Source organism: Chiloscyllium punctatum, chromosome 8 (genome assembly GCF_047496795.1).
Source record: "Chiloscyllium punctatum isolate Juve2018m chromosome 8, sChiPun1.3, whole genome shotgun sequence".
Lineage (NCBI taxonomy): Eukaryota > Metazoa > Chordata > Chondrichthyes > Orectolobiformes > Hemiscylliidae > Chiloscyllium > Chiloscyllium punctatum.
The window spans coordinates 87,378,985-87,397,214 of NC_092746.1; the positions used below are offsets into that span (position 1 = coordinate 87,378,985).

At 43.4% G+C, this 18,230-nt stretch overlaps 1 protein-coding gene across 4 annotated transcripts in view; it reads left to right on the plus strand.

Annotated features, from left to right (window-relative positions):
• myo3a (myosin IIIA) overlaps positions 1-18,230 on the plus strand; it is a 444,520-nt gene that overhangs the window by 205,845 nt on the left and 220,445 nt on the right. For all 4 annotated transcript variants that reach the window (XM_072575981.1, XM_072575982.1, XM_072575984.1 and 1 more), the window contains exon 9: positions 12,188-12,343. In XM_072575981.1, coding sequence (XP_072432082.1) covers positions 12,188-12,343 — 156 coding nt within the window. The remainder of the gene's footprint in view (positions 1-12,187; positions 12,344-18,230) is intronic.

Consider the following 18,230-nt stretch of genomic DNA (forward strand, 5'->3'; position numbering starts at 1 on the left):
AATGTAGAAGACAGAGGGTGGCGGTGGAGGGTTGTTTTTCAGACTGGAGGCCTGTGACCAGTGGAGTGCCACAAGGATCGGTGCTGGACCCTCTACTTTTTGTCATTTACATAAATGATTTGGATGTGAGCATAAGAGGTACAGTTAGTAAGTTTGCAGATGACACCAAAATTGGAGATGGAGTGGACAACGAAGAGGGTTACCTCAGATTACAACAGGATGGTGACCAGATGGGCCAATGGGCTGAGAAGTGGCAGATGGAGTTTAATTCAGGTAAATGCAAGCTGCTGCATTTTGGGAAAGCAAATCTTAGCAGGACTTATACACTTAATGTTAAGGTCCTAGGGAGTGTTGCTGAACAAAGAGATCTTGGAGTGCAGGTTCATTGCTCCTTGAAAGTGGTGTTGCAGGTAGATTGGATAGTGAAGAAGGCGTTTGGTATGCTTTCCGATATTGGTCAGAATATTGAGTACAGGAGTTGGGAGGTAATTTTGCTGCTGTACAGGACATTGGTTAGGTCACTGTTGGAATATTGCAAGCAATCCTGGTCTCCTTCCTATCGGAAAGATGTTGTGAAACTTGAAAGAGTTCAGAAAAGATTTACAAGGATGTTGCCAGGGTTGGAGGATTTGAGCTATAGCTACAGGGAGAGGCTGAACAGGCTGGGGTTGTTTTCCCTGGAGCGTCGGAAGCTGAGGGGTCACCTTATAGAGGTTTACAAAATTATGAGGGGCATAGATAGGATAAATTCACAAAATCTTTTCCCTTGGGTCGGGGAGTCCAGAACTAGAGGGCATAGGTTTAGGGTGAGAGGGGAAAGATATAAAAGAGACCTAAGGGGCAACTTTTTCACGCAGAGGGTGGCACGTGGATGCAATGAGCTGCCAGAAGATGTGGTGGAGGCTGGTACAATTGCAAAATTTAAAAGGCATTTGGATGGGTATATGAATAGGAAGTGCTTGGAGGGATATGGGTCGGGTGCTGGCAGGTGGGACTAGATTGGGTTGGGATATCTGGTCAGCATGGACGGGTTGGACCAAAGGGTCTGTTTCCATGCTGTATACATCTCTATGACTCTATGACTCTATACCAATAGTTGGTGTTAGAATTTTCACAATGAGAAGGGAAGAATATTTCTCTCTGAGTGTTGTTACCTTGTGGAGTTCTTTGCCATTGAATTTATTGCAGTTAGAGTTAAATAGAGTTTATTTTTAATTCAGTCATGGGCTGTGGTCCATCACTGACTGGGCTAACAGCCTGAATTGCCCTGAAGAAGGTCGTGGTGAGCTGCCACCTTGAGCCGCTGTATTCCTCAGGGTAGAAACACTCCCCACAATGCTGTGAAGAATGTAATTTCAGGATGTTGAACCAGAGACAGAAGAAAAGGCAATATATCTCCACGTCAGGAAGTTGAGTGGCTTGAAGGGAAACTAGTAAGTGGTGGTGTTCCCATCCACTCGTTGCCCTTGTGTTTCTAGGTGGTAGAGATCGGGAGTTTGGAAGGTGCGAATGGGAAGAAACTTGGTGAGTTACTGAAGTGCACTTTGCAATCACCATTCACACCACACAAATGCCAGGCAATGACCATCTCCAATAAGAGACAATCCTGACATTCTGCAGTGTTACCATCATTGAATCCCCTACTATCAATATCCTGGGGGTTACCATTGACCATAAACATGACCGGACCTGCTACTTGTTTGGAATATTACAGCCCCAACACTCAAGAAGCTCAACATCATCCAAGGCAAAGCAGTCCACTTGATTGGCATCACATCCACAAGCATCCACTGTCTTCACCACCAACACTTAGTAACAGCAGTGTGCAGTATCTTCAAGATTCACTGCAGAAATTCACCAAAGGTCCTTAAACAGTACCTTCCAAGCTCACAACCACTTCTGTCTGGAAAGGCAAGAGCAGCAGACACATGGGAACACTAACACTTGCAAATTCCTCTCCGAGCCTCTCACCATCCTGACTTGGGAATACATCACTGTTCCTTCACTGTCACTATGTCAAAATCCTAGAATTCCCTCTCGAAGAGCGTGGTTGGTTTACCTGCAGTACAGTCACAGGATCAGAGGTCAGATCAGTTATCCTTCGTGTGAATCCAAGGAAAGCGATGGGATCAGACGGAGTAACAGGCCGTGCATTCAGGGCATGTGCAGATCAACTGGCAGAGGTCTTCTTGTACATCTTCAACCTGTCCCTGCAGCAGGTCACTGTCCCTGCCTGTTTCAAGAGGGCCAACATCATTCCTGTGCCTAAGAAGGCTCATGCAGCATGTCTCAATGACTACCACCCAGTGGCCCTAACTTTGGTGGTCACGAAGTGCTTTGAAAGGCTGGCCATGGCATTAATCAACTCCAGCCTCCCCACTACTCTTGACCCACTCCAATTTGCCTATTGGATCAACAGATCCATGTCAAATGCCATATCACTTGCCTTTCACTCCTACCTAGAACATCTTGACACTGAGAACAGCTGCGTGAGAATCCTACGCATTGACTACAGTTCAGCCTTCAATAGTATTATCCCTTCGAGACTGATTACTAAACTTAGTGATCTCAGACTAAGCCCCACTCTCTGCAACTGGATCCTCAGTTTCCTGTCCCACAGGCCACAATCAGTGAAGATTGGGTCAAGATTTCATCATCGCTAACACTCAACACTGGAGCCCCCAGGGGTGCGCACTCAGCCCCCTACTGTACTCACTGTATACCCATGAATGCATTGTCAAATACCAGACTAATGTCATTTACAAGTTTGCTGATGACTCCACCATAGTCAGTCGAATCTCAGATGGCGACGAAACAAAAGACCTGGAAAAAGGGTGCACTGAAAACAACCTAGTTCTCAAGGCCAGCAAAACCAAGGAACTCATTATTGACTTTTGGTGGGATGTTACTCATGCCCCCCCCCCACCTCCCCCCTACACATTAACAGCACAGAGGTGGAATGAGTGGAGAGTGTCAAGTTCCTAGGAGTGGTTATCCAACACAAGCTTTCTTGGACTCTTCATGTGGATGCACTTGTTACAAAGGCCCAACAGCGTCCCTTCTTCCTCAGGCAGCTGAGGAAATTTGGCATGATGGCAATTACACTTGCCAACTTTTATAGGTGCGCCATTGAGAGCATTCTGTCTGGATGTATCACCACCTGGTATGGCAATTGTACCATTCAAGATCAGAGACGGTTACAGAGAGTGGCGAACTCAGCCCAGACAATCACAAAGGCCAACTTCCCATCTGTAGAATCCATCTACCAGGCCTGCTGTCAAGAAAAGGCCGCCAGCATTCGCAAAGATCCATCCCACCCTGGCAATGTTTTTCTACAGCCTCTACCATCGGGGAGAAGGTACAGAAGCCTGAACACACGCACCAGTCGGGTTCACAACAGTTTCTACCCTACTGTTGTTAGAATACTGAATGGACCCACAAATCCTTAACATTCGCCTGTACCTACGTTTTTGTTTTTGCTGCTGTTTACCTATTATTTACTTATCTATGCTACTTAACTATGTGATCTGCCTTGATTGCTCACAAGAAAAAGCTTTTTACTGTGACACTGGTACACGTGACAATAAATCTAATTTGATTCAATTCAATGGACTGCAGCAGTTCAAGAAGACAGATCACCAATATTTCTCAAACACAAAGATGGCCTAGTGGTATTATTGCTAGACAACAATCCAAAAACTCAACTGATGTTCTAGCTACCCTGGTTTGAATCCTGGCTTGGCAGATAGTGGAATTTAAATTGCATACAAAGAAAAATCTGGAAATGAGAATCGACTGATGATCATGAAACCATCATGGATTGTTGAAAAAATCCATCTGGTTCACTAACGTCCTTCAAGGAAGGAAATCCGCCATCCTCACTTGTCTGGCCTACATGTAACTCCAGGCACACAGCAACGTGGTTGACTCTCCATTGCCCTCTGAAATGTCCTTCCGAGCCGTTCAGTTATATAAATCACTACAAAGTTTCAAAAAAATGAAACTGGGCAGACCACCTAGCAACAGCCTAGGCACCAGAAAAGACAATGGCAGAAACAGCCTTGTTAAGCCTGCAAAGTCCGTCTCACTAACATCTGGGGAATAGTGCCAAAATTGGGAGAGCTGTCTCACAGACTAGTCAAGCAACAGCCTGACGTAGTCATACTCACAGAATCATACCTTCCAAACAATGTCACAGACACCACCATCACCATCCCAAGGTATATCCTGTCTCACTGGCAGGACAACCCAACAGAGGTGGCTGCAGAGTTGTATATAGTCAGGAGGGAGTTAGTCTGGGAGTCCTCGACATTTGCTCTGGACCTTATGAAGTCTCGTGGCTTCAGGTTAAACATGGGCAAGGAAACCTCCAGCTGAATACCACGTACCGTCCTACCCAAGCTGATGAATCAGTCCTCTTTCACGTCGAACAACAGTTGGAGGAGGCTCTGGTGATGACAAAGGCACAAGACATACTCTGGGTGGGGGACTTCAATGTCCATCATCAAGAGTGTCTTGGCAGCAGCACTACAGATCGAGTTGGTCAGATCCTAAAGAACATAGCATCAAGACTATCAGCATGATCAGGGAACAAACAAGAGGGAAAAACCTAGATTGAACCATCCTTACCAATCTGCCAGCTGCAGATACATCTGATTAGATTCCCTACAGTGTGGAAACAGACCCTTTGGCCCAACAAGTCCACACCGACCCTCTGAAGAGTAACCCATCCAGACCCATTTCCCACTGACTAATGTACCTTACACTATGGGCAATTTAGCATGGCCAATTCACCTGACCTGCACATCTTTGGACTGTGGGAGGAAACTGGAGCATCTGGAGGAAACCCACGCAGACACAGGGAGAATGTGCAAACTCCACACAGACAGTCACCCAAGGCTGGAATCGAACCTCGGGACCCTGGTGCTGTGAGGCAGCCGTGATAACCACTGAGCCACCGTGCTGCCCTTATATAGTTGCTCTTACTGACATCTGTCCCTCCTTCACATTGAGAATATCCTCCTTCATGTTGTGTGGCCCTATCACCATGCTAAACTGGACAGACCTTGAACAGGTCTAGTAACTCAAGACTGGACATCCATATGGGCCATCAACAGCAGCAGAATTGTACTCCAGCATAATCTGTAACCTCGTGGCTTGACATATCCCCCAGTCAACTAATACCATTAATCCAAGGGATCATCCCTGGTTCAGTGGAGAGTTCAGAAGGCATGCCAGGAGCAGGACCAAGCACACCTGAAGATGAGATGTCAGACTGGTGAAGCTACCAACAGGAGTACTTGCATGCCAAACAGCTTACACAGTAAGTGACAGACAGAGATAAGTGATCCGACAACCAATGGATCAGATCTAAACTCTGCAGTCCTGCCACAGCCAACTGTAAATAGTAGTGGATAAACAAACTTGTGAAGGATTCCTCAAGAAGGGCATGCGTCCGCTCGGATTTCCTCGAGGAGGGAGGGAGTCTGTGCTGGGATTCCTCGAAGAGTGTGGGAGTCTGCGCTGGGATTCCTCAAGGAGGGAGGAAGTCCATGCTGGAATTCCTCGAGGAGGGAGGAAGTCCGTGCTGGGATTCCTTGAGGAGGATGTGAGTCTGTGCTGGGATTCCTCGAGGAGGGTGTGAGTCTGTGCTGGGATTCCTCAAGGAGGGAGGGAGTCTATGCTGGGATTCCTCGAAGAGTGTGGGAGTCTGCGCTGGGATTCCTCGAGGAGGGAGGAAGTCCATGCTAGAATTCCTTGAGGAGAGAGGAAGTCCGTGCTGGGATTCCTTGAGGAGGATGTGAGTCTGTGCTGGGATTCCTCGAGGAGGGTGTGAGTCTGTGCTGGGATTCCTCAAGGAGGGAGGGAGTCTATGCTGGGATTCCTCGAAGAGTGTGGGAGTCTGCGCTGGGATTCCTCGAGGAGGGAGGAAGTCCATGCTGGAATTCCTCGAGGAGGGAGGAAGTCCGTGCTGGGATTCCTTGAGGAGGATGTGAGTCTGTGCTGGGATTCCTCGAGGAGGGTGTGAGTCTGTGCTGGGATTCCTCAAGGAGGGAGGGAGTCTATGCTGGGATTACTCGAGGAGGGAGGGAGTCTGTGCTGGGATTCCTCGAGAAGGGTGTGAGTCTCTGCTGGGATTACTCGAGGAGGGAGGGAGTCTGTGCTGGGATTCCTCGAGGAGGGTGTGAGTCTCTGCTGGGATTCCTTGAGGAGGGTGTGAGTCTGCACTGGAATTCCTTGAGGAGGGTGTGTGTCTCTGCTGGGATTCCTTGAGGAGGGTGTGAGTCCGTGCTGGGATTCCTTGAGGAGGGTGTGAGTCTGCGCTGGAATTCCTTGAGGTGGGTGGAATTCTTTGAGGAGGGCATGAGACCGCACTGGGATTCCACCGGGAGGGAGGGAGTCTGTGCTAGGATTCCTTGGAGGGTGGCAATCCATGCTGGGATTCCTCGAGGAGGGCATGAGTCCGTGCTGGGCCTACATAGATCAGGAGTTCATCAAGTCCACCAGAAGAATGAAGGAAAGTAGAGAGAAAAGGAACAAAACAAAGAAAAAGATACAAAACATGAAAAGATGAAAAAGAAGAAAGAAATGGTCAGAACAGACGAGATTCAGCTTAGGAACTCTACGACATTGCTATCTTGTAGCAAGACACTGAATGCTGCAAGGACTATGCCTGATACTGGGTTCCACATATTCCACAATACTGTGCTCCTGAACTTGCTGCTCCCCTTGCCAAGCTGTTCCAGTACAATTACAACACTGGCATCTACCCAACAATGTGGAAAATTGCCCACGTAGGTCCTGTACACAAATAACGGGATAAATCCAACCCAGCCAATTACTGTTCCATCAGTCTACTCTCGGTTATAAGAACATAAGAACATCAGCAGTAAAGTGATGGAAAGTGTCATCAGCAATGCTATCAAGCAGCACTTGCTCAGCAATAACCTGCTCAGTGATGCCCAGTTTGGGTTCCACCAGGGCCATTCACTTCCTGACCTCATTATAGCCTTGGTTCAAACATGGACAAAAAAGCTGAGTTGCAGAGGTGAGGTGAGAGTGACAGCCCTTGACATCAAGGCTGCTTTTGACTGAGTGTGGCTTCAAGAAGTCCCAGCAAAAGTGGAATCATTGGGTACCAGGGGGCAACTCTTCTGTGGTTAGAGTCATGCCTGACACATAGGAAGATTGTTGTGGTTGTTGGAAGTCAGTCATCCCAGCTCCAGGATATCTCAGCAGGAGTTCCTCAGGGTCATGTCCTAAACCCAACCATCTCCAGTTGCTTCATCAATGACCTTTCCTCCAACATAAGGTTGGAAATGGGGATGTTCGCCAATGATTGCACAATGCTCAGCACCACTCAATCTCCTCATATACTGAAACAGTCTGTGTTGAAATGCAAGAAGATCTGGACACATATGGACTTGAGCTGACAAAGTGGCAAGTAGCATTCAGGCCGCACCAATTCCAGACTCTAACCATCTCCAGTAAAAGACAACTGAACTATTGCCCTTGACCTTCAATGGTATAGTCATCATTGAATCCCCTAATATCAACATGCTGTGGGTTAACAGTGACCAAAAACTGAACTGGACTCACTACATAAACACAATGGCTACAACAGCAGGTCATAGTCTAGGAATATTGCAGCAAGTAACTTGCCTCTTGACTCCTCAAAGCCTGACAAGGCACAAGTCAGGAGTGTGATGGAAAACTCCCATCTTGCTTGGATGAGTACAGCTCCAACAACACTCAAGGAGTTTGACATCACTCAGGAAAAAAGCAGCCCACTTGATTGGCATTACATCCACTCCCTCCACCACCGACAGCAGCGTGTGCTGCAGAAATTTGCCAACGATCCTCAGACGGCATCTTCCAAATCCATGACAACTTTCATGTAAAAGGACATGGGCAGCTGATACATGGGAACACCACAACCTCCAATTTCCCCTTTAATCCACTTACCACCTTGACTTGGAAATACATGGCAGTTCTTTCACAAAATCCTGGAATTTCCTCCTAACTGGCATTGGGGTGGATCAACCCACAGCAGGTGGACTGCAGCAGTTCAAGAAGTCAGCTCAACTTGACCTTCTAAAGAGACGCTAGGGACAGGCAATAAATGGTGGCCAGCCAGTAATGCTGACCTCCTATAAGTGAAAGAAAAAAGGTACACAATGCTGCCATTGTGCATTGGTAGTGAGATGAGTAAATATTGATGATGATGAATGTGGTGCCAATCAAGCAAGTTGCATTGTTCTGGGTGGTATCAAGCTTCTTGAGTGTTGTTAGAGCTGCACTCATCCAGGCAAGTTGAAAGTATTGCAGCATAATCCTGGCCTGTGCTTTGTAGATGGTGAACAGGCTAGTTCAAGAACACAACTCTTCAGTATTATTGCTAGAATTGTCGGGGCCTATAGCCTTTGCAGTATCCAGGGTTTTCATTCATTTCTTGATAGAAAAAGGGATCAAAGGTTATGCTGGGGCACAGATACAATGGTGGAGGTGAGAGACCTTGATCAAATAATTTATGAACTTATTGAACAGCAGAGCATGCTTGAGGAGCCAAATGGGTTACTCCTATTCCTAATTCTTAAATTGTACTCCTTTACACAATTCTTTGGATTTCTATGAGTTACTGGGGTTTGGTGAATTGTGGCAAAGACATCTACCCCTCCTTGTCCCAAGATGCAATTTTGTCTTTTTAAAATTTGTCTGTCTTCCTAATATCTGGCCAAAGCAATAACTTTCTTCACAAATTGCTAGTTAGTTCTTCATCAGAGTTTGGAACAGCAATAATGAGCAATGTACTGTTGTTCACAGAGAGATTTGCAGGATTCAGTGTTGGATTTATCACCATTAGGTCAATTAACTGAAAGAGATAAGTTGACATATGTTAAGTGAAAATTAATGAATGGAGGTGTACATAGCTGTGATAGTTTAACTAAAATAGAGGCATATAGTGTCCTAGATAAGTATGTACCTGTCAGGCAGGGAGGAAGATTAGAACGCGTGAGCCGTGGTTTACTAAGGAAGTGGAATCCCTGGTCAAGAAGAAGAAGGCTTATGTTAGGACAAAATGTGAAAACTCAGGGCGCTTGAGGGTTACAAGGAAGTCAGGAAAGACCTAAAAAGAGAGCTCAGAAGAGCCAGGAGGAGACATGAGAAATTGTTGGCAGATAGGATCAGGGTTAACCCTAATTAGGGCCAACCAAGGATAATATTGGGAAGTTGTGTGTGGAGTCAGAGGAGATAGGGGAAGCACTAAATAAATATTTTTCGACAGTGTTCACTAAAGAAAATGAAAATGTTGGTGAGGAATTTACAGAGATACTTGCATCTAGACTAGAAAGATTGAGGTTCACAAGGAAGAGGTATTAGAAATACTGCAAAGTGTGAAAATAGACAAGTCCCCTGGGCCGATGGGATCTATCCTAGGCTCCTCTGGGAAGCAAGGGAAGAGATTGCCAAGCCTTTGGCATTGATCTTCAAATCATCATTGTCTACAGGAATAGTGCCTGAGGACTGGAGGATAGAAAATGTGGTCCCCTTGTTCAAAAAGGGTAGTAGAGACAACCCTGGTAATTACAGACCAGTGAGTCTCACTTCAGTTGTTAGTAAAGTGTTGGAAAAGGTTATAAGAGATAGGATTTATGACCATCTAGAAAAAAATAATTGATCAGGGACAGTCAGCACGGTTTTGTGAAGGATAGGTCGTGCCAATTTAATCTTATTGAGTATTTTGACAAAGTGACCAAACAGGTAGATGAGAGTAAACCGGTTGATGTGGTGTATATGGATTTCAGCAAGGTGTTCGATAAGGTTCCCCACAGTAGGCTATTATACAAAATGTGAAGGAATGGGATTGTGGGAGACATAGCAGTTTGGATCAGTAATTGGCTTGCTGAAAGAAAACAGAGGGTTGTAGTTGATGGAACATGTTCATCTTGGTTCTAGATTAGTGGTGCTGGAAGAGCACAGCAGTTCAGGCAGCATCCAAGAAGGTCCTTGGATGCTGCCTGAACTGCTGTGCTCTTCCAGCACCACTAATCCAGAATCTGGTTTCCAGCATCTGCAGTCATTGCTTTTACCATCTTCATCTTGGTGTCCAGTTACTAGTGGCGTACCACAAGGGTTGGTGTTGTGTCCACTTCTGTTCATCATTTTTATAAATGACCTGGATGAGGGCTTAGAAGGGTGGGTTAGTAAATTTGCGGACAACACTAAGGTCAGTGGAATTGTGGATAGTGACGAAGGATGTAGTAGGTTGCGGAGAGACATAGATAGGATGCAGAGCTGGGCTGAGAGGTGGCAAATGAAGTTTAATGTGGACAAGTGTGAGGTAATACACTTTGGACAGAGTAATTGGAGTGCAAAGTACTGGGCTAATGGTAAGATTCTTGGGAGTGCAGTTGAGCAGAGAGATCTCAGTGTTCATGTACACAGATCCCTGAAAGTTGCCAACCAGATTGACAGGGTTGTTAAGAAGGCATACAGTGTTTTGGCCTTTATTAATAGAGGGATTGAGTTCCAGAACCAGGAGGTTATGCTGCAGCTGTACAAAGCTCTGGTACGGCCACACTTGGAGTATTGTGTACAGTTCTGGTCACCGCATTATAAGAAGGATGTGGAAGCTTTGGAAAGGATGCAGAGGAGATTTACTAGGATGTTGCCTGGTATGGAAGGAATGTCTTACGAGGAAAGGCTGAGGGCCTTGAGGCTGTTCTCGTTAGAGAGAAGAAAGTTGAGAGGTGACTTAATAGAGACATACAAGGTCATCAGAGGGTTAGATAGGGTGGACAGGGAGAGCCTTTTTCCAAGTATGGGAGCGGCAAACACGAGGGAACACAACTTTAAAGTGAGGGGAGATAGGTATAAGACAAATGTCAGAGGTAGTTTCTTTACTCAGAGAGTAGTAAGAGTATGGAATACTTTTCCTGCAACGGTAGAAGATTCGCTAAGGTTAAGTGCATTTAAGTTGTCATTGGACAGGCATATGGACGTATATGGAATAGTGTAGGTGGGATGGGCTTCAGATTAGTATGACAGGGCGGCGCAACATAGAGGGCTGCAGGGCCTGTACTGCGCTGTAATGTTCTATGTTCTATGTTCATATATCTTTGTGAGGGAACTGTCATTATAAGTGACTGCCATCTCGCGTTCAGTACTTGATTTTAGTGGTAAAATTCATTGAACAGACTGTTCCTAAGATATGATAACATTAATGAAAGATGTTTGCACATTGAGGTAGTAGAGATAATGCAGAGTCTTTCCCCTTTGGAATGCTGATTGGGCTTTCAGTTGAGGGCCTGTATTGATGGACAATCTATAAACAATGTAGGATAGCTGGCACAAAGGTGATCATGGTCTGGGTAAATGCTTCCAGAATACAAAGCTTTGCTGCGAGGTGAAAATTTTCCTGTGATAGATATCCACTTTCACTGTCCAATCTGCTTCTGAAAGATCCTACATTTCTACAAGTTAGAATGTTAAGGACATAAGGAATAGGATCAGCAGTACATGATATAGTCCCTTGAGCCTGCTCCATCATTCAATCAGGTCAAGGCTGATCATTGGCCTCCATTTTCCCAACCATTTCCCATGACTCTTGATTCTTTAAGAGATCAGAGATCTGTCTATCTCAGTTGTTAGTATATTCACCCTGAATTGTACAGTAGCAAACAGACAATTATCATATTTATATGAAATTCCTCCATCAGCTGTTCAAAAATGTAAAGGGGCTTTGCAACTCACAGTGAATTACAAACACACTCAAAAAGAGAATTGTAACAGCATCTCTATATAAAATATGGAATGCTGCTCTTTCTGCTGTTGAACATATCTCTTGAAACAATTTATCAATGAGCATAAAACAAATATCTGAAGCACTCATAGGTTAATATTCATCCACCATAATATCATCATGCATTTTAAGACAGTTTTGTGCATAAATTCCTGTCATCTAAACTAGCTTTTAATAATGTTTGGTTTTTGCAATTTGACTGGCAGTGTGTGCTCTTTTGAAGGTTTTTAGGCATGCATTTATTACTACTACTAAAAAGCTGGAGACACTTAATAAATTAATAACAAAAAACACAAGGTGAAAGACAAGCATTTGCTTTCCATAGAAGAGGTTAGGCTGGTTAAGGTGATTTTTAAAAAAACTCTCTTTGCTGCTTCATTAAAGATGCCTCATTAAAGACTTTGAACACCGCCCGACTATCTCCGATCTCCTGGAACATCCCTTTATCAGACAGATTCAAGGAAAAGAGAAGGCCCTGCAGAAACAACTCATGGAGCTCATAGACCTTCACCAACAAATGGGTACCATTGAAAAGACAAGGTATTTAACACTTTTACTGGTTCCAAGAGAAATGTTTTCACTAATTCAGATTAATTCAGCATTCTGGTGGCAGATGAAGTTCAATGCAAAGATAGAGACAGTATGAAATGAAAGATACAAGTCGAAAAGAACCTTTGAGTAGATGAGCATAAATCATTGAAAATCACTTTACAGATTGAGAGAAGGTTTACTAAAATAGTTCAATCAAGCCATTCAAAAGGTAATTGGATTCTTATCTGAAAAAAAAACAGGGTTATGGGTCCCACTGGAGTAACACTCTGATGGTCAAACCCACTATTCTCAAGGCTATCACAGAAATGAAAGACTCTATAGATGGAAGCAAAATTCCTCCATCTCGCTGTCTTTTTGATCCATGCTAGAAAGCATAGACCAGGTTTCTGTACTTAATAATAATTACTATTTATTAGAAGTAAATAGATTTTAGCTCTAAATAAAGGATTATGAGCAGTCAGCATATAAATGTACTGGTTAAAACTCTTAATCTTATTAAAAACTCCCATTCGCACACAACATCAGAAAGTAAAACATCGGTGTTATGGATGGAAGGAGAACCGGGAAAGCAATTCAGCGGTCTCTGTTCACAGGATCTGCTCAGATCATTCATATGCTGATCAGAATGCTGCCTCATGGTCTTCCTTCTCTAGATATTTTCATTGGTTTGCAGAGAGATCAAGTGACTATTGTGCATATCCAAACATGACATAATAATTAACAATCATAGCTGACAGCAATTTCTGAAGGAAAAATGAGCATGTTTTCTTTCGGCTTAAAGTGGGTTTTACTGCAAAGAACAGGTACAACTCCTCAACTAGTGGAGCCCTGATTCTCCATCTCACCTCTAAAATCCAGACCCACAGCCTCTTCCATCCCCATGATGGGGTCTGCCAGGCAGGCACATCCCAAACTCCTGAATTTATTGGAAATCAAGTCTCCTCCATTTTTGTTCTGGAGTTGCATGAAGTCCCCCTAATGGCTACTCCATGGTTCTGGCACAGATAAGAAGATGGAGATGCAAACCACATGTATTTGTTGGTAGGATTCTTGAAATAACTTCACAGAGGCTGGTATCCTGTCACTAAGTCATCCTTTATTTATACATGGAGAGCCCTAGACATTGATCCAGCTCCCTCAGAACCAACTCCCAAACTGAACTGAACCTCTGACACTCCTGTACTTATCTGTCAGCTAGGGCTCCCTAATTAGACCAGGTTAACAGCCCCAGTCAGGGAACTCATATTCTCTGAGGTCCACCTGGCTAACCTCATTACAATCTCAATACACCTAGAGAGGGACATTCTCCCTGATCGGGACATAGTCTAATTCAAAATCAATTATCACACTCTCACACTCACACACTCACACAGTCACACACAGACACACACACAGACACACACACAGGCACACACATATGCAAACAGACAGACACACACCAACACATACATACACAATGACAGACACACGCGCGCGCACACAAACACACACGCCAACACGACTCACACTGACACACCAATACACACTGACTTACATCGATAAAACAACACACACACACACACACACACAGACACAGACACACACACACGCCCACCTCACTATGGAAAAGCCAGCCTTTGACTCTTACATTGATGATGGAATTTACTTTCTGGGTTGGGAGGAGTGCAGAGTACCTATCCCCATAAAATCCAGCCCAATATGTTAATGATAAGGATGAGAAAAGAATGCTTAATAACCATCCAAGGAGTATTCATGCCAGAAATATTAGCCATGCACACAAACACATTGACACAATAACGTTCAATAATATTAACTAACACTAGTTAAACATCTCTATATCCTATTTGAGAAAGGATGCTAATGTATTTAATTGGATAATAATTTCAGTAAAATGGCAAGCATTAGAATTTCAAATGTATTTAAATTGAAAATCACAGAAATTTCATGCGAATTAATTAAGTCTTTGTTTACTGTTCTCACACAGCATAAGTTTAGCCTTTAAGCTGCAGGAATTGTAAAATATTCTGTTTAAATACTTTATGACACATTTCCAGCAGGGGTGAGACTTAGGTCTCGATCTCCTGGCCAAGGGATAGTGTCACTATCACTATACCGCAAGACCTTTGAATACTGTCTGTGTAAACATACGTTTTAAAGCTTTTGGATGGTTTGCAGCCTTTCAAGGAGGTTAGCTTGAACTTAAATCTTGCTAGTGTTTTTTTACTCGTGGGATCAGACATTCAGATACATCATACTGGCCGAGGTCAGTACAATATTAGGCAATCTGGATATCATCCTGGCCTGCTGATATTTCTGGGGTGGGTGGGTAAGAAGCTAGAATTGCTTATACCTGCGGAAGATCCCCTGTGGGTAACTTCACAAAATATCACTGATAACCTTCCCTGGCCTGTTTTTGGAATAATCCTGTTAAAAGCCACTAGTTAGGTTGCTCAACATAGCAATCATGGGGAAGCAAAGTTAAAGTATTAGTTGAAAAGTGTGCACATTCCATTATTACCCCTGAAATTGCAACTCAACATCCTTACTGCATCATTCATGGATGAATTGGTTTAATTGAATTTGTTAAATATGGAAATGTTGATAATCACATAATTTACAATTTTCATGAGTCATGTGCCTCTATTTGGAGGGGTCAGTGATACATTGCTGATCACGTAATTGAGATTCTGATAATACGCTGTTTCGCTTAAGACACTGATTGAAACAAGTGCCTCTCTTGCTCCCAGGTAATAAGCTTTGCAAAGGTTCAGGACCCAGCTGTCTCTACCTAAATATATTTCAATTTATTTTTAATTGGCATCACTAACAGAATAGCTTCCTTGAAATTAAAAGTCAGGAAAGAAAATAATTGGAGGTACATTGCACGAAGGAAGGGACCAGTTCTTAAATTTGCTTCTGTGTTTTACTAGTGATTGGTTAATCATTTTAATATTTGAATTTTAAAGTATAGAATATTTTAAACACATTATTAAGTGAAGCAACTGTATGTTAAATGTGCAAATGACATAGGGATAAAACAAATTAAAATCATTAAACACAAACAGGAAAGCTCAGCATGATGTTGTAGATCTGTCTGCTGCAGAGCAAGTGACAGGTTAATATTTTGAGTATATATACCCTTCACCAAAACTGAAAAGGTAAACATAGTCAAGCAGATGGAAGAAAGAAAACAAGAAGTGAGTAAACATGTGGATTGTGTAGGAAGCTCCACTCATCGAATAATTATCATAGTGAAATTAAGGTCCCCTGGGTCTAAGACAAACCCACAACATGGAGTCATCTGTTCAGTGACAGCATGTGAACAAAAGACAATGTTATTGCTCAGGGCACATTCCCTAAAGTCTGGGACTACCCAGGTACATCCCTCCATCCAAGCCAAATAATCAAGATAAGCTTAACATCAAAACATATGATTTGCTCTCTTTTCCAAGCTGCTTGTAAATGGTCAAATATTATAGAATGTGTAAACGTAGTTACCATGTGATTTGGAAAGGGGGCCTGAGTTTGCAGGTGTGTCCATTGAGCATGGACTGTGACAGGAGGAAAGCAAAGTTAGAGCAGGAACAGAACCTTCTTGTGAGCAGGGGAGGCATCTATTTACATACTGTTCCATAACGTCTGTCTGCCTAATGATGAGCAAAGGCATGTGAGCTTTCATATGGTGGTGGAGGCTGAGTAATGCCCTGCAGTGGGATGAAGGTGGAAGTGGCCCAGCATTCCTTCCTTGAGCTAGGAGGTAAACAGATGAATAAGTTACCATCATCATATGGGGTTCACAGCAGCAGTGCCAGGCCAAGACCTGACTATACAGAAAGAAGGTATGTTTGCAATCCTGGTAAATCCAAGGCCAAGGTAATTGCACTGATGAGATCAGGGGATTTTGTCTCTGTTGGCTGGGCTATCATTGTTGCCATCCCTAACTGTACTTCAGAAAGTGGTGGTATGGTGAACTAAATTTTTGATCTTTTGCAGTTCAAATGATGTAGGGAATAGATAATGGAAAAAGTGGTGAATGGTAAGTGGCTTGAGGAGGAACTTGCAACCGATGGTTACAATATGTTTCTGTTGTCCTTGTCCTTATTGATAGTAGTGGTCATGGGTTTGGAGGACTGTCAAAGGAGACTGAATTTCTACAATGTATCATGTCAAAAAAACACATTTCTGTTACTCTGTGTTGATGATGCAGGCTGTGAATATTTGTGGGTGTGGTGCCAATTGAGCGGGCTGCTTTGGCCTGGATGGTATCTAGTTTCTTGAGTATTGTTGAAGGTGCAATCCTCCAGGCAAGTGGGGAGTATTCCCTCACACCCGTGACTTTCACTATGTAGATGATGGACAGGCTTTATGGAGTCAGTAAGTGAATTATTCACTGGTGGATTCCTAACCCCTGGCCTGCTTTGATAAACACAGTATTAATGTGGTGAGCCCAGTTCAGTTACTGGTCAATTGCAAACTCCAGGATGTTGATAGTGGGGTATTCAGTGATGGTTATACTATTGAATGTCAATGGGTGATAGTTAGATTCTCTTTTTGAAGATGATCATGGTGTGGCAATTATACAGCATGAATGTTACTTGTTGCTTGTCAACCAAAGCCTGGATATTGCTCAAGTCTGGCTGGTTTTGGATATGGACTGCTTCAATGTCTGAGGAGTTGTGAATGATGCTGAACATTGTGCAATCATTAACAAACATGCACAATCTGACCTTATGATGAAGAGGAGATGCTGAACATAGTTGGCCAAGAACATGAACATGAGGGCTTCCTGCACCCTTCAAAGGTGCTGCTGTTCCAAAATACCCCGAGTGCCCTGGCATAAACAAGTGTAACAGAAACCCTTGTGACCAGAACCTGAGTTTGATTTGCTCTTTTAGGAATGGCAAGGCTTTAGCTCCTGTTACATCCTTTCATGAGGATGCTAGTCTTTCCCACGTAAGTTGGCATTTTGGATGTGTGAAGCATAAAATGATAATGGAGCGACCAGCATCCATACATTACCAGCCCCTAGGGAGTAACGGTATAAGGATTGGTTTCCCATTTCTACTGCATAAGAAATCCAGTTCAGAGCAATCATCCCCAGTGTCTTGTATATACCCCTTAGATGCTTGGTAAGACGATACATTGTGAAGATGGAGAACCTTTGTGCAAATTGGTTGCTATGTTTCATGTGATAAGGCTTTGAAAGCTGTTCATGTCTGTCAAGTATTTTAGCTTGTGTTGGTGTTGTGACAGGTACTGTACTACTGCTACCTGAAAACCCCCTGGAATGGCTGGTCTTAAGTATGGTCTAATGGGTTTTGTTTGACTTTTGCTAGATTTACAGTTAGACCCTGCAGGAGCCTGAATATTTAATTTCATAATTTAAGAGTTGTTTTCAAAGCGCAAGCATACTCCAGCAACATGAGATGCAAATATTTCTCTTTTCACAGTCAGCCAAGAGTGACTTGCATCTAATGAGTCTCTTGACTACATTATCACTAACAGTATTTGTCATTAGAAAATGACATGGTTCTCTTGTGATTTATATGAAAATTCTAATACATAGTGTAGCTACATAATGAAAGCTAAAATGGAAAAATAGTCACTAGTTTGGTTCCACTTATTACTTTACAACACTTAGATTATTTCAAGCCCAGTGTAAGATTGCAAATGGAAGTCTTGTGTTTCTGATGCTTAGTTTAAAAAAAAAATCATAGTTAGGTGAAGGCTTAGTGGTATTATCGCTAAACTATTAATCCAGAGACTCAGATAATATTCTGGGGACCTGGGTTTGAATCCCACCATGGCAAGTAGTGGAAATTGAATCCAATATAATCTTGAAATAAAGTCTAATGATGGCCTGAAACCATGCTGA